The 15,992-nt window shown below is 40.6% G+C and overlaps 1 protein-coding gene across 1 annotated transcript; it reads right to left on the bottom strand.

Annotated features, from left to right (window-relative positions):
* Positions 1 to 354: 354 nt before the first annotated feature.
* Positions 355 to 15,824, bottom strand: dffa (DNA fragmentation factor, alpha polypeptide). The gene is made up of 6 exons (XM_031794210.1): positions 15,479 to 15,824; positions 5,303 to 5,461; positions 4,820 to 4,977; positions 4,377 to 4,572; positions 3,983 to 4,110; positions 355 to 2,887 (listed from the first exon to the last, which is right to left on the bottom strand). Exons 1-6 carry the CDS (start codon positions 15,570 to 15,572, stop codon positions 2,675 to 2,677), a joined length of 948 nt encoding a protein of 315 aa, XP_031650070.1. The 5' UTR covers positions 15,573 to 15,824; the 3' UTR covers positions 355 to 2,674.
* Between the last annotated feature and the right edge of the window lie 168 nt (positions 15,825 to 15,992).

Here is a 15,992-nt window from a genome sequence, read left to right on the forward strand (position 1 = left end):
TTCCTTTACAATTGTATCTTAGGGCCAAACAATGTACACGCCATGACGTATAAAATTACTTTATTGAATATCAACAATCCATAACGTTTTTTTTTCTGGACCAATATATCGACGATACGGAGAAGAGTATCTTGGCATCACAAGCCGTGAGTTAAGTTGACCATTTAATGGTGGATCAAATGTCCTATATTGGCCTTCCTCTCGTCTTCCTGAGGTCATCCTCTATACTCCTTTAGCTCATTAAAAAACACACAGCATTACATTCTTCTGTCCATGGATGGGAAGCACATTTTTATATACCCTGGAAAAAATAACAAGCAGTATATGAAAAAGTTGTGAATGAAAACACAGTGATGTCAGGATTGTGCGCTTTATTGTAGAAAAGCTGTCATACTTAACACACTCCGCTTGCCACGTCAGTTCCATTTGAAACAGTTCCATTAAAAAAAGCCTCATTAATCACAATGCAAAACTTTGATTACACAACTCTGTGGCTCAATGATAAAAATATATGTACAGTACGTACATGTTCATTCATTTCATACAGAGGGCTCCCAAGATGCACCATTTCAAACTGAACACACACCTTTTTCTTTCAAGGAACATTGGAAGCAATAACGAGTGCGTAGCGGACTTCAGAGCATTTCAATTAATATTCACGTGGAGTACAAGAATCACATCATAATACAGGTGAAGATAACATGTTTCCCCATCCATTTGTCACCATAAATGCCTTCAATACACTTTTTCTGTATATATAAAGCTGTTGACATCTCATTGTCATGACATGTGCCTCCTTGCTGGCCCCATGTCCTTGTTGTAAACGGCTGGTTTCAAATGTGATCTTACAGCCCTTTAAGTCTGTTCTATTAACAAGGATGTCCTGTCAATACAACCAGATAGCTCACATGGGCCCACACTACACAGATGCACGCTTACATCACAATTACATATCAAATCTGATATCCTTTCTTACATTAACATTCCTAAATATACAGGGTTTAAGTACAGATCGATAGTTATATTTGATGTATATTGGTTAATAATATGCAGAGCAGTCAAAACAAGTAGAGTCAAAAGGGAAAGCAAAATAGGCCGAAGAAATAGGCTAAGTATTTGGCAAGGTTTTAGGAGGCATATCAACGATTCAGGATACAAAATTGACAGGAATGGAACAATTAGCTCTCATTTTAAATCTTCAGGAAAATAGGATTAAATATAATGTCAACAGATTACTGGGTTACTAATCTTTGACCACAAATGGATTGTCCAAGGTATTTGCTTACAATTTAAGTTAACATCAACCATCATTTTGTTACAGCTTCCAGGGGCAAGAATCAGGTATTGTGTCACACTTTGCTCCTGAGTAGGTAAAGTACCAGAGGAGTAGAACAAGACAACATATCAAAAGGGTTGCACAGTTGGTCCATCCCTAATTGTTCTGGTCATTAACATCTACCTATGCTAATAACACTTCTACTTAATGTACCTAAAGAGATAGCCATCATGTGGTTTACTCATAAAAGGGGCACCAAAGCCATTTGGCAAATAATGTCAGCGTTTATGAGCATTTATTGATACCAGGAGGCGATATACAGTGCCCTCCGTAATTATTGGGACAGTGAAGCATTTATTCTTATTTTGGCTCTATACTCAAAGTTTGGATTTGAAATCAAGCAATTACTATGAGGTAAAGTGCAGACTGTCAGATTTAATTTGAAATTACAGCACTTTTTGTACACAGTCCCCCGATTTTAGGATACCAAAGGTATTACGACACATTCACTTATATATGTTTATTAAAGTAGTCAAAAGTTTAGTATTCGGTCCCATATTCCTAGCACGCAATAATTACATCAAGATTTTGACTCTACAAACTTGGTGGATGCATTTGCTTTTTGGTTTGGTTGTGTTTCAGATTATTTGTGCCCATTAGAAATGAATGGTAAATAATGTATTGCGTCATTTTTATTGTAAATAAAAACAGAATTTCGTCTTTTTTATTTTAAATAAAAACAGAATTTCTAACACTTTTACATGAATGTGGATGCTACCATGATTATGGATAATCCTGAATGAAACATGAGCAATGAGTGAGAAAGTTAGGTTGCACAAATATCATACCCCCCCAAAAAAATGCTAACCTCCCCTGTTATTATAATGGTGAGAGGTTAGTATTCCTTGGGGGAATGATATTTTTGCATCTGTAACTTTCCCACTCATCATTATTCACAACATAGTTGTAGTCACAAGCTTGATGTAGTCTTTGTGTGCTACAAATATGGGACCAAATACTTAACATTTTACTACTTTAAACACACAAATAAGTAAATTGGGGGGGACCATGTACAAAAAGTGACCGAATTTCTACATGGTTCACCTAATATAGATAAATACCCTCAAGTTAATGCTCACAGTGTGCACTTTAACCTCATGGTCATTGTTCGATTTCAAGAAAAAATGCTTCACCATCCAAATACTTATCGTCTCAGTCTTAAGGCAGATAGTGTGTGTTCTGTGGTCAGAGACAGAGGGGTATTACTAGCTGGCTCTGGGGTGAAGTTTCCCTAAGTACAGATTTAGGATCAGTTTCCCCTTCCCTAATCCTAACCATAAGTGGGAAAACGCTAAACTCACCAAAGATCAGCGTGTAGTGGCAATTTCTCCCTACTCCTTACTTGCTGCGCTTGGCTTGTGTGGCTTGGCTCTTGTCGGAGGGCTGCGTGCTGGCCTGTTCTTGTGTGTGGCTACGGAGGTACTGCATGGCCTGAACCTGCTGGAGCCGCCTGCTCAGTTGCTCCTCACATGCCTGCAGCAGCACCAATGTCCTCTCAGAGTCCCAGCCCAGGACTTGCTCCATGGCCCGTGCACCTTTGTTCACCACCATCTGCAGTTGACAACATTTTGGTTTGGTTTATTTCATGTTGTATACAGCTAAAATCAGAACTGCAATCTATTCTGAGAAAGACAGAAGTGCAGAGATGGGGGATAGGATAGTCTCTGCGCTGTATAGACATGGCAGAGATTTGCATTAGTTGCTCATGGTTCATGAATGTCAATGGATCACATTGGATTAATATAATGCGGACTTAATAAGTAAATGTTCTTACATTCATTATGTTCAATGTAATTGATATTGTTTTCAAAGGTAATTGACTTGGGAGATAAGAGGCTCCGAGTATACTTAGTGGTGTGAAAAGCCCTTCATCTTGGATTTCAAACAGATACATTTGGGACAAAAATGGAATTCAATATAAGAAATGCAATTCCTTGGTGTACAGTGATGTTATTAGATTTTTTGTTGTTGTCAGGATTACTTGGCATATTTACAGACACTTGTACTAAAAAAATGTATGTAGTTTGGTTTGGTGATAGAGTTAACAGCTTGATAAAAGATGTACTTAGGCAGTCCATTTTCACATGCTGTGTATACTGAAATCAAGAGTGCAGAGGGATAGTGCCACCAAGTGGACAGAATATAGAAATTCTCACATATACTGTAGTAGCCTTCCCATTTCCCTCATGTGGTGGAAAGGAAACAATTTCATGCGTCCAAATTCTCTACCCTTCTACCTTAACTGTGCGTTTGTTCACTTCCCTTCATGGATTTAAAAGGGAAGGAGCTGTGTAATAAACTCCCTCTAACCTATGCTTACACTAATCGAATGCTTTAAAATACGTGGGGAGAAGTGAACCCTTTCAGGAGAATTGGGACGCAATCCAGTGCATCTCAATAATGGAAAGTATTTCTCTCCTGTGTGTTTTTTTCTGTGCACTAAACTGAATAACTTAGGACATATCACTGTAATACTGTGGATACCTACCAGGGACTTTGTTTTCACAATGCATGCCCTTTCATATCAATGCAGATTAAGGAGAGTAGACAAGGAGCGAGTAGACAAGGAGAGGGGTCCACTTTAGTCTATTAATATGATCCTGTATAACCAAATGCAGCGTTTAGCCGTTGGTCTTTGTGACATACCTGCAGCTCCTCATTGGAGAGCCTGGTCTCAGGGCTCGTTTTACCCTTGAGAACCATCAGCGTTCTGGACATGAATCCTGATGCCGAATCTACCACCAGCCCGTCTGTCACATCCACATCACCTGACCCTGTGAGACATGGGTTATGGTAGAACACGATCACAACACAACTTGGCTGAGCCAGAGGTTTAGAAGCAATATTTCAGGGCTAGTTGTCTATTGCTTAAAGAATGTCTCCATCTAGTGACAAAAAAGCCACACACTGCTTTTACATAAACTAACACAACTTTTGAGTTGAAGTTAAAATGCCTTCCCTCATTTCAAATGGCATTTCCACTCACATAGGTGGATCTTCTAACAGATTGATCCCATTTTATTCCTGATAGCGCTCTCACCGTCATTTCTAGGCTCTGCCTCTTGACTGTCTTCTCTCTCCACTGCCTTGAGGTAGAGCTGGAGCAGTTCCTTGGACTGTCGCTCTTCCTCCCTGCGGTCCAACACTCTCTGTAGAGTGTCCTGGAGATTCAGCGCCTTCCTCTCCGGGAAGCCCAGGGCTGAGGCCAGCTCTAAACAAGGCACGTCCACTAGGGTCTGGAACACGCAACATGTATAGTTATTCTCGCTATTACACATACAGCTATCCTCAAGCACATAAACATAATGCAAAGAGGGCTTTGTATTGAAGTAGTATACACAATATTTGTACCATACCCGCTGTAGCCATAAATGTTGTTTTTATCTGATGGAATAGGACATAACTTTAACAAGATATTCTATATTCATACATTTAAATGTGAGAGGGGGGATGGAGGTGGAAATGTTATTGAAGTTACCCTACTTGTAAGTCTGCCTCCGACATCAGTATGATGCTGGCCAAGTCCTTCTTGAGTTGCTGGGCCAGGTAGAACCAGGGCTCGATCCCACTGACTGAGCTGTCCACAGCATCGCTCTCAAGATTCACAGACTCCCTGGTCATCCAAGCTGTGCCACCATCAACTATAGTAGCATGGTATAAAATCACTATGCGTTAGTATGGGAATGCAACCTGGGAGAGCTAAAACAGATGACCAATGCCGAGGAATCAAAGAACAGAGTTTGGTCTTTAACTAGTTAGCCCAAAAAACAAGCAAAGAAACAAACATACTCTTGCAATATAGGCATAGAATGTCAGAGGATGTGCTTTCCCAAGAGGTTGGCTCAAACTGCAGATAGATCAACTTATAAACCGCAAAATGACGGATCACACAATAGTAGGCTTAAACAATGACTATAGCCTAATATGACAATACATATTTGCATTGACAGAACAGAAAAAGCTTACTTCTTCGTAGTGGGGCCCACGTCTCTTTTTCATGCAAGAGCATAAACTTTGTGTTTGTAGGTAAGCACAAGAAATAGGCCTCATCTTCAACTATTGTCCCATCATCTTCTAATACCACAGAGACGGAGGTACTTGGGCTAAACCCAAGAGATTCGCTTCCTGGGAGGTAGAATTACAGAAAAGTGCAGGTACATAAACATGTATATGGAATGAATGATTACTGACACTTTACTTGAACTTGCCACCATAACAAGAGCTTCATAGCATGCATCACTCATAACTTAGAAATGTAATAATGTAATGACATCTATATGCGTAGCAGTATTTAGCCTTGACACCCTGATTATACCACCTGCATGAGTGTCATGAGCACTTCATGAATATAAATGGTCAGAAAACAGTGTGATGACAAAAGTCACAATAGGCAAAACCTACCCCAGGGGGATTCCCTGAAACCCATAGCCCTTTAAGCTAACCTTTGCTAACTTATTGATATCAGAAGCACCTGACAGGGATGAATGCAGAATCAGTGCAGGGCACCATTTGTGGCTGAGAGACAATTAAGTGGAACATTGCACTTCTGCATGCTCACTGGAGTGTAATAGGCCTAGATGAAGTGTGTTGCCATCTTTCATTTGTAGTTTGCAGTTGTGTAGCGGAGGGTAAACACAGTTTACCAACGTTTTCTTTTTGCCCATCAATTTTCTACTTTTTGCAGACCAGCGATCAGAGTTTACACCCCAGTTGATTTTTTTTATTAACCTTTATTTAACGAGGCAAGTCAGTTAAGAACAAATTCTTATTTACAATGATGGCCTAGGAACAGTGGGTTAACTACCTTGTTCAGGGGCAGAACGACAGATTTATACCTTTTCAGCTTGGGGATTCGATCTAGCAACCTTTCAGTTACTGGCCCAATGCTCTAACCACTAGGCTACCTGCCGCCCCTATTTACATCACTGTTAGTTTGGTACAGTACTTACTTGCATTATTATCTAGCTACAGTGCATTCAGAAAGTATTCATATCACTTGACTTACTCCTCATTTTGTTGTGTTACAGCCTGAATTCCAAATTGATTAAATAGATTAGTTTCTCACCCATCTACACATAATACCCCATAATGACAATCATGTTTTTAGAAACTGTTGCAAATGTATTGAAAAATCAAATACAGAAATACCTCATTTACATAAGTATTGAAATTCATGAGTGAATACATGTTAGAATCACCTTTGGCAGCGATTACAGCTGTGAGTCTTTTCTAGGTACGTCTCTAAGAGCTTTGCACACCTGGATTGTACAACATTTTCACATTATTCAAGCTCTGTCAAATTGGTTGTTGATCATTGCTAGACAGCCATTGTCAAGTCTGCCATAGATGTTCAAGTCGATTTCGGCTAAAACTGTAACCAGACCACTCAGGAACATTAAATGTTGTCTTGAAGCAACTCCAGTGTATTTTGACCTTGTGTTTTTGGTCATGGTCCTGCTGAAAGGTGAATTTGTCTTCTAGTATATGTTGAAAAGCAGACAGCCAGGTTTTCCTCTAGGATTTTGCTTGTGATTAGCTCTATTCCATTTATTTTTATCCTAAAAAACTCCCTAGTCCTTTTCAATGACAAGCATACCCATAACGAACATAGACAGGGCTCTAACTCCCCTAGCTCCACAATTAAATAGGGTGCAGGCCAGGCAGCAGGCTGTTAGCCAGCCTGCCAGCTTAGTGGAGTCTGCCACTGGCACAGTCAGTGTAGTCAGCTCAGCTATCCCCATTGAGACCGTGTCTGTACCTCAACCTAGGTTGGGCAAAACTAAACATGGCAGTGTTCGCCTTAGCAATCTCACTAGAATAAAGACCTCCTCCATTCCTGCCATTATTGAAAGAGATTGTGATACCTCACATCTCAAAATAGGGCTACTTAATGTTAGATCCCTCACTTCCAAGGCAGTTATAGTCAATGAACTAATCACTGATCATAATCTTGATGTGATTGGCCTGACTGAAACATGGCTTAAGCCTGATGAATTTACTGTGTTAAATGAGGCCTCACCTCCTGGTTACACTAGTGACCATATCCCCTGCGCATCCCACAAAGGCGGAGGTGGTGCTAACATTTACGATAGCACATTTAAATTTACAAAAAAATAAAAAACGATGCTTTCGTCTTTTGAGCTTCTAGTCATGAAATCTATGCAGCCTACTCACTTTTTTATGGCTACTGTTTACAGGCCTCCTGGGCCATACACAGCATTCCCCACTGAATTCCTATCGGACCTTGTAGTCATAGCAGATAATATTCAAAGTTTTGATGACTAACATTCACATGGAAAAGTCCACAGACCCACTCCTAAAGGCTTTCAGAGCCATCATCCACTCAGTGGGTTTTGTCCAACATGTCTCCGGACCTACTCACTGCCACAGTCATACTCTGGACCTAGTTTTGTCCCATGGAATAAATGTTGTGTATCTTAATGTTTTTCCTCATAATCCTGGACTATCAGACCACCATTTTATTACATTTGCAATCGCAACAAATCTGCTCAGACCCCAACCAAGGATAATCAAAAGTCATGCTATAAAATTCTCAGACAACCCAAAGATTCCTTGATGCCCTTCCAGACTCCCTCTGCCTACCCAAAAATTTGTTAGCCACCTAACTGAGGAACTCAATTTAACCTTGCGCAATACCCTAGATGCACCCCTAAAAACATTTGTCACAAGAAACTAGCTCCCTGGTATACAGAAAATACCCGAGCTCTGAAGCAAGCTTCCAGATAATTGGAACAGAAATGGTGCCACACCAAACTGGAAGTCTTCCGACTAGCTTGGAAAGACAGTACCGTGCAGTATCGAAGAAGAAAATAACAACAATCCAAAATGTATTTTTGATACTGTCACAAAGCTAACTAAAAAGCAGCATTCCTCAAGAGAGGATGGCTTTCACTTCAGCAGTAATAAATTCATGAACTTCTTTGAGGAAAAGATCATGATTATTAGAAAGCAAATTACGGACTCCTCTTTAAATCTGCGTATTCCTCCAAAGCTCAGTTGTCCTGAGTCTGCACAACTCTGCCAGGACCTAGGATCAAGGGAGACGCTCAAGTGTTTTAGTACTATATCTCTTGACACAATGATGATGATAATAATCATGGCCTCTTAACCTTCAAGCTGCATACTGGACCCTATTCCAACTAAACTACTGAAAGAGCTGCTTCCTGTGCTTGGCCTTCCTATGTTGAACATAATAAACGGCTCTCTATCCACCAGATGTGTACCAAACTCACTAAAAGTGGCAGTAATAAAGCCTCTCTTGAAAAAGCCAAACCTTGACCCAGAATTTTTTTTTTTTAAACTATCGGCCTATATCGAATCTTCCATTCCTCTCAAACATTTTAGAAAAGGCTGTTGCGCAGCAACTCACTGCCTTCCTGAAGACAAAGAATGTATACAAAATGCTTCAGGCTGGTTTTAGACCCCATCATAGCACTGAGACTGCACTTGTGATGGTTGTAAATGACCTCTTAATGGAGTCAGACCGAGGCTCTGCATCTGCCCTCGTGGACAAGTTCTGGCCTGGTTTAGATCTTATCTGTCGGACAAATCAACTGTAAATTTCGGTGTTACTCAAGGTTCCATTTTAGGACCACTATCGTTTTCAATATATATTTTACCTTTTGGGGATGTCATTCGTAAACATAATGGTAACTTTCACTGCTATGCGGATGACACACAGCTGTACATTTCGATGAAACATGGTGAAGCCATGCAAATTTAAGTATGCTCGCTCTAATTCTCTCTCTCGGAGGACCATGCCCCAGGACTACCTGGCATGATGACTCCTTGCTGTTTGACCATGCTGGTCTTGGCCATGTCCTAATATAATCTTCACCCAGCACAGCCAGAAGAGGACTGGCCACCCCTCATAGCCTGGTACCTAGCTAGGTTTTTTCCTAGGTTTTGACTTTTCTAGGGAGTTTTTCCTAGCCACCATGCTTCTACATCTGTATTGCTTGCTGTTTGGGGTTTTAGGCTGGGTTTCTGTACAGCACTTTGAGATATCAGCTGATGTAAGAAGGGCTATATAAATAACGATGCAGCCACCGCCATGCTTGGAAATATGAAGAGTGGTACTGAGTGATGTGTTTGACCCAAAGATAACGCTATGTATTCAAAACAGGATGCATGTTTTGGAATATCTTTACAAGCTTCCCCTTTTTCACTCTGTCAGTTAGGTTAGTATTGTAGACTAACTACAATGTTGTTGATTCATCCTATCACAGATATTAAACTCTGTTTTAAAGTCAACATTGGCGTCATGGTGAAATCCCTGAGCAGTTTTCCTTCCTCTCCGGCAAGTGAGTCAGGAAGGATGCCTGTATCTTTATAGTGACCGGGTGTATACATACACCATCCAAAGTGTTATTAATAACTTCACCCATGCTGAAAGGGATGTTCAATGTCTGTTGTTTAAAATAACAATCCCCCCATCTTCCAATAGGTGCCCTTCTTTGCGAGGCTTTGGAAAACCTCCCTGGTCTTTGTGGTTGAAATTCACTGCTCGACTGAGGAACCTTACAGATAATTGTATGTGTCTGGTACAGAGATGAGGTAGTCATTCAAAAATCATATTAAAACACTATTATTGCACTGTGACCCAAAATCTCAACTTAATCCATTTTAAAATCAGGCTGTAACACAACAAAATGTGGAAAAGGTCAAGGAGTGTGAATACTTTCTGAAGGCACTGTATGTATTTCCACAAAACACATGATTATACTTATTATCTAGTAGTATTCTAGATCTTGTGTCCAGGCCAGGGATGTGAGCTTTGTTAAGACAGCACCACGCCTCGTGAGTAGCATTTTAGGAATTTAAGGGAAGTCCCATAGAGGTTTGAGGTAAAATGTGTTTTATATTGGATTTTTGGTTCACTTCATCACTAGCTATTGAACCAAGCCTTCCATGGCTATGAAGATGGTATATTTTGATTCAGGGATGGATGGAAAACAATTCACAATGTTTTTATTACATCAAATATTTAAAAAAAGTAAGATTTAAGATTTCAAATCGTTAATAGCTCTTATATAAATGGTGTGCCATGACTATGTGCTGCCCCATAACAAGGACAAGCAGCTACAATCATAGCTATGGTCTATGATCTTTGTCTTTCTTTCCACAAACACACACAATGCTGTTTTTTGGTTGCTATTTTAGTGACTCGTCAGTAGCCTAACGAATCGCATCGGTAAGATAGGCAGTCAAATGAATGACTAATTTGCATACTGGTAGTCTTTATGGCGATTACCTGCAAAAAAATTACTTAAAAGGAAGCTTGAAGCCTGCGTTAGTCAGCAGACTCTTACAAGATTCTTTAAGAAGAAATGTGGGTTAGTTGTTAAACAGGTTTTTCTTTAAAATGTTGTATAAATGACATACTACAATTCATAAAGATAGTTACAAATACAAATTATTTGATTTAACTGATGTTGTTCTCTTCCTCTTGTTGTCTTAGCTAGCTCTTCCAATCAACACCTGTGATTGCTTTATGTCTCTCTCTAATATCAATATGCCTTGTATACTGTTGTTTAGGATAGTTATCATTGTTTTAGTTTACTGCGGAGCCCCTAGTCCCACTCAACATGCCTCAGATACCTCCTTTGTCCCACCTCCCACACATGCGGTGACCTCACCCAGCATAACTAGTGCATCCAGAGATGCAAGCTCTCTTATCGTTACTCAATGACAGTAAGAGAGGTAACCGTAAAAGCCTTGGTTTCATGCATGTTAAGATCAGAAGCCTCCTCCCTAAGTTTGTTTTACTCACTGCTTTAGCACACTCCGCTAATGCTGATGTCCTTGCCGTGTCTGAATCCTGGCTTAGGAAGGCCACCAAATATTCGGAGATTTCCATCCCCAACATTTTCCGTCAAGGGGGAGAGGTTGCAATCTACTGCAGAGATCGCCTGCAAAGTTCTGCCATACTTTCCAGGTCTATGCCCAAACAGTTCGAGCTTCTAATTTTAAAAAATCCATCTCTCCAGAAATAAGTCTCTCAATGTTGCCGCTTGTTATAGACCCCCCTTAGCTACCGGCTGTGCCCTGAACACCATATGTGAATAGATTGCCCCCCACCTATCTTCAGAGTTCGTTCTGTGATCTAAACTGGGATATGCTTAACAGCCTGGCAGTCCTACAATCTAAGCTAGATGCCCTCAATCTCACACAAATTATCAAGGAACCCACCAGGTACAACCCCAAATCCGTAAACATGGGCACCCTCATAAATATTATCCTGACCAACTTGCCCTCCAAATCCACTGCTGTTTTCACCTCTGCTGATCTCAGCGATCACTGCCTGCTTCCGTTATGAGTTCGCAGTCAAACGACCACCCCTCATCACTGTCAAACGCTCCCTAAAACACTTCTGCGAGCAAGCCTTTCTAATCAACCTGGCCCGGGTATCCTGGAAGGATATTGACCTCATCCCGTCAGTAGAGGATGCCTGGTCGTTCTTTAAAAGTAATTTCCTCACCATCTAAAATAAGCATGCCCTTTCATTTTTTTTTTATAGAACTAAGAACAGATATAGCCCTTGGTTCACTCCAGACCTGACCCCCCTCGACCAGCACAAAAACTTCCTGTACTAGCATCGAATAGTCCCCGCGATACGCAACTTTTCAGAAAAGTCAGGAACCAATACACGCAGTCAGTTAGGAAAGCAAAGGCTAGCTTTTTCAAACAGAAATTTGCATCCTGTAGCTCTAACTCCAAAATGTTTTGGGACACTGTAAAGTCCATGGAAAATAAGAGCACCTCCTCCCAGCTGCCCACTGCACTGAGGCTAGGAAACACTGTCACCACCGATAAATCCACAATATCAATCATTTCAATAAGCATTTCTCTACGGCTAGCCATGCTTTCAACCTGGCTACCCCTACAGCTACTTGCCCAAGCCTCCCCAGCTTCTCCTTCACCCAAATAGCAGATGTTCTGAAAGAGCTGCAAAACCTGTACCCTCTCTAAAATTATCCGCCTCTATTGTTGCAACCCCTATTACCAGTCTGTTCAACCTCTCTTTCGTATCCTCCGAGATTCCTAAAGATTGGAAAGCTGCCGTGGTCATCCCCCTCTTCAAAGGGGGTGACAATCTAGACCCAAACCCATCCTGCCTTTCTAAAGTCTTCGATAGCCAAGTTAACAAACAGATCACTGACCATTTTCAATCCCACCGTACCTTCTCCGCTGTGCAATCCGGTTTCCGAGCTGGTCAGCCACGCTCAAGGTGACCTCAGTCACGCTCAAGGTACTAAACGATATCATAACCGCCATTGATAAAAGACAGTACTGTGCAGCCGTCTTCATCGACCTGGCCAAGGCTTTCGACTCTGTCGAGGTACGGTGACAGAGTCGAAAGCCTTGGCCAGGCCGATGAAGACGGCTGCACAATGGCGGTTATGATATTGTTTAGTACCTTGAGCGTGGCTGAGGTGCACCTTGAGCATGGCTGACCAGCTCGGAAACCGGATTGCACACTGTATTCTTATCGGGCAGACTGAACAGCCTTGGTTTCTCAAATGACTGCCTTGTCTGGTTCACCAACTCTTCTCAGACTTCTCAGAGTTCAGTGTGTCAAATCGGAGGGCCTGTTGTCCGGACCTCTGGCAGTCATTATGGGGGTACCACAGGGTTCAATTCTTGGGCCGACTCCTTTCTCTGTATATATCAACGATGTCGCTCTTGCTCCAGGTGATTCCCTGATCCACCTCTACGCAGATGACACCATTCTGTGTACAGCTGGCCCTTCTTTGGACACTGTGTTAACAAACCTCCAAACGAGCTTTAATGCCATAACAACACTCCTTAGGCCTCCAACTGCTCTTAAAACGCTAGTAAAACTAAATGCAGGCTTTTCAACCGATCGCTGCCCGCACCCGCCCGACTAGCATCACTACTCTGGAAGGTTCGGACTTAGAATATGTGGACAACTACAAATACCCATGTGTCTGGCTAGACTGTAAACACTCCTTCCAGACTCATATTAAACATCTCCAATCCAAAATTAAATCTAGAATCAGCTTCCTATTTTGCAACAAAGCCTCCTTCACTTACGCCACCAAACATACCCTCGTAAAACTGACTATCCTACCGATCCTCGACTTCGGCGATGTCATTTACGAAATAGCCTCCAACACTCTACTCAGCAAATTGGATCCAGTTTATCACAGCGCCATCCGTTTTGTCACCAAAGCCCCATATACCACTTTCACCACTGCGACCTGTATGCTCTCGTCGGCTGGCCCTCGCTACATATTCGTCGCCAGACCCACTGGCTCCAGGTCATCTATAAGTATTCGCTAGGTAAAGCTCCACCTTATCTCAGCTCACTGGTCACGATAACCACACCCACCGGTAGCATGCGCTCCAGCAGGTTCTCACTGGTCATCCCCAAAGCCAACACCTCCTTTGGCAGCCTTTCCTTCCAGTTCTCTGCTGCCAATGACTGGAACGAATTGCAAAAATCGCTGAAGTTGGAGACTTATATCACCCTCACTAACATTAAACATCAGCTATCAGAGCAGCTAACTGATCGCTGCAGCTGTGCACAGCCCATCTGTAAATAGCCCATCCAATCTACCTACCTCATCCCCATATTGTTTTAATTTACTTTATTTTACACACCAGTATTTCTACTTGCCCATCATCTGCACATCTGTCACTCCAGTGTTCATTTGCTAAATTATAATTACTTCGCTACTATGGCCTATTTATTGCCTTACTTCCTCACACCATTTGCACACACTGTATATAGACTTTCTATTGTGATATTGACTGTACATTTGTTTATTCCATGTGTAACTCTGTTGTTGTTTGTGTCAGTGCTTTGCTTTATCTTGGCCAGGTCGCAGTTGTAAATGAGAACTTGTTCTCAACTGGCCTACCTGGTTAAATAAAGGTGAAATAAAAAAAGTGTCTAAATAGTTCAACTTAATGTTTGTCATCTCCAGCACCACCCCAACATCAACATATGTTAAAGTGGCACATGTCTATGTTTAGTAGTAAAACAATAGAGGATGACAAGTGCTTCCAATGATATAAACCAATTAGCAGACAATTAGTAGGCAATGTCTACTTGTAACTGGTTAAAAGCACACTATGCACACCAATGTCATTGGATGTTGATGTTGGGGTGGTACTGGAGATTATGAATATATATATATTTTTTAAAACATTTCCCTTTAACATGTATGGGCCCAGAACTTAAATGAACAACTGATTATTTTAGAGACACGTTTTCCTATTTGTATGATTTAAAAATATAACATTTTTTTCAAGATAATTCAGGCTATTTACTTTATGTTTTAATAAAATACATAATTTTAAGAACAAACATAATTGTGGCAATTCATATCTTAAAGTAAAATACTTTTGTCTCAAGAGAAGACAGGTTAAATGTAAAAACAAATTAAAAGGTGTAATGTTCTCTTACTTAGAAAATATTCCTTATCAGATAGGACCTTGGCGATATCCCAAAAAACAAACAAGAAAAAAAGTATGGATTGTTCTCCATCCACCCCTGATTCCCGAATATACTATCTTCATAGTCATGGCATGGTTGGTTCAATAGCCATTGACTAGAGAAAACAGATATACACCGAATATCCAGTATACAACTAATTTTACCTCGGTCTGCTGAGGTGCCATATCTAATTCAATCAAGTTTGTACAAGTCGAATATGTAGAGCACACAGAGCAAAATGTTGCTCATACAGTTTCCAGAATGTAATGATGATTCACGAAGATTAGAGATCATAGTTGACTGCCAGTTGATTTCCCAATGAACGAATAATAGATACTGTAAACATTATATGATTTAACAGCTGATACAGTGGCAACGTATGCTGCTACATACAGATACCTACCTACCTGGCGCTAGGCTAGAAAAATGTATTCTGCATTTGGGTTTTATTTATATGACACGTAGTTACAATGACTTGTCTTCATTAAGGAGGAATGCATGCTCCCAGCTCATCAGGGATACTATCTATAGTAGCTACCAAAACTATTATAACACACGCAAAGATAACTAACTTTTCTGTAGCTATCTAACCTTAGCTAGCTAACTTAGCTAGTTGTGGTTGGCTAGACAGCTGTTTACAACATTCATTAGCGTACCTTTAATCTTTAGTTGGTCCAGAGAAGGAACAACCAAACCGTATGATTGTTGTCGCGTAAAATTACACACCTTACAAGGTTTTAGTTCAGACATCACTCTTTTGTTATGCCGAAAGTTAAATAACCTTACGGAAGTTTACTGCATGCACCTTCTTGGCCGATTCAAACGCGAACACGGAAGTCCTGACATGATGTCATGGGAAATGTAGTGTTATGCGATTTAAAATCAAAGTTCTGATTTAGAAAATTAATAAAATAAATGCATATAAAAAATAAAATACATTAAAAATATATATATATCTAAACCAAACCAAACCTAACAGTCGTTTACGGTATGCACCTTCTTGACATATCCGCAAAAACGGAAGTCCTGAGCTTGGAACTAACCCCTCATGGGAAATGTAGTGTTTTGCTATTTAAAGTCAAACGGACCTGATTTTGAACAAAGTTGAATAAGGAAAAAAATAAATAAATAAATAAATATATATATATATATATATATATATATATATAT

This window comes from Oncorhynchus kisutch, linkage group LG17, assembly GCF_002021735.2.
Source record: "Oncorhynchus kisutch isolate 150728-3 linkage group LG17, Okis_V2, whole genome shotgun sequence".
In the NCBI taxonomy this organism is placed as follows: domain Eukaryota; kingdom Metazoa; phylum Chordata; class Actinopteri; order Salmoniformes; family Salmonidae; genus Oncorhynchus; species Oncorhynchus kisutch.

What these genes read in the sequence shown, in the direction of transcription:
- dffa (XM_031794210.1), bottom strand. Translation starts at nt 15,572, where the DNA reads ATGTCTGAACTAAAACCTTGTAAGGTGTGTAATTTTACGCGACAACAA. An exon ending in GGACCAACTAAAGATTAAAG is followed by an intron (nt 5,462 to 15,478) that starts GTACGCTAATGA and finishes TCTACCTCCCAG; the next exon opens with GAAGCGAATCTCTTGGGTTT. An exon ending in GGCAGAGCCTAGAAATGACG is followed by an intron (nt 4,111 to 4,376) that starts GTGAGAGCGCTA and finishes CATGTCTCACAG; the next exon opens with GGTCAGGTGATGTGGATGTG.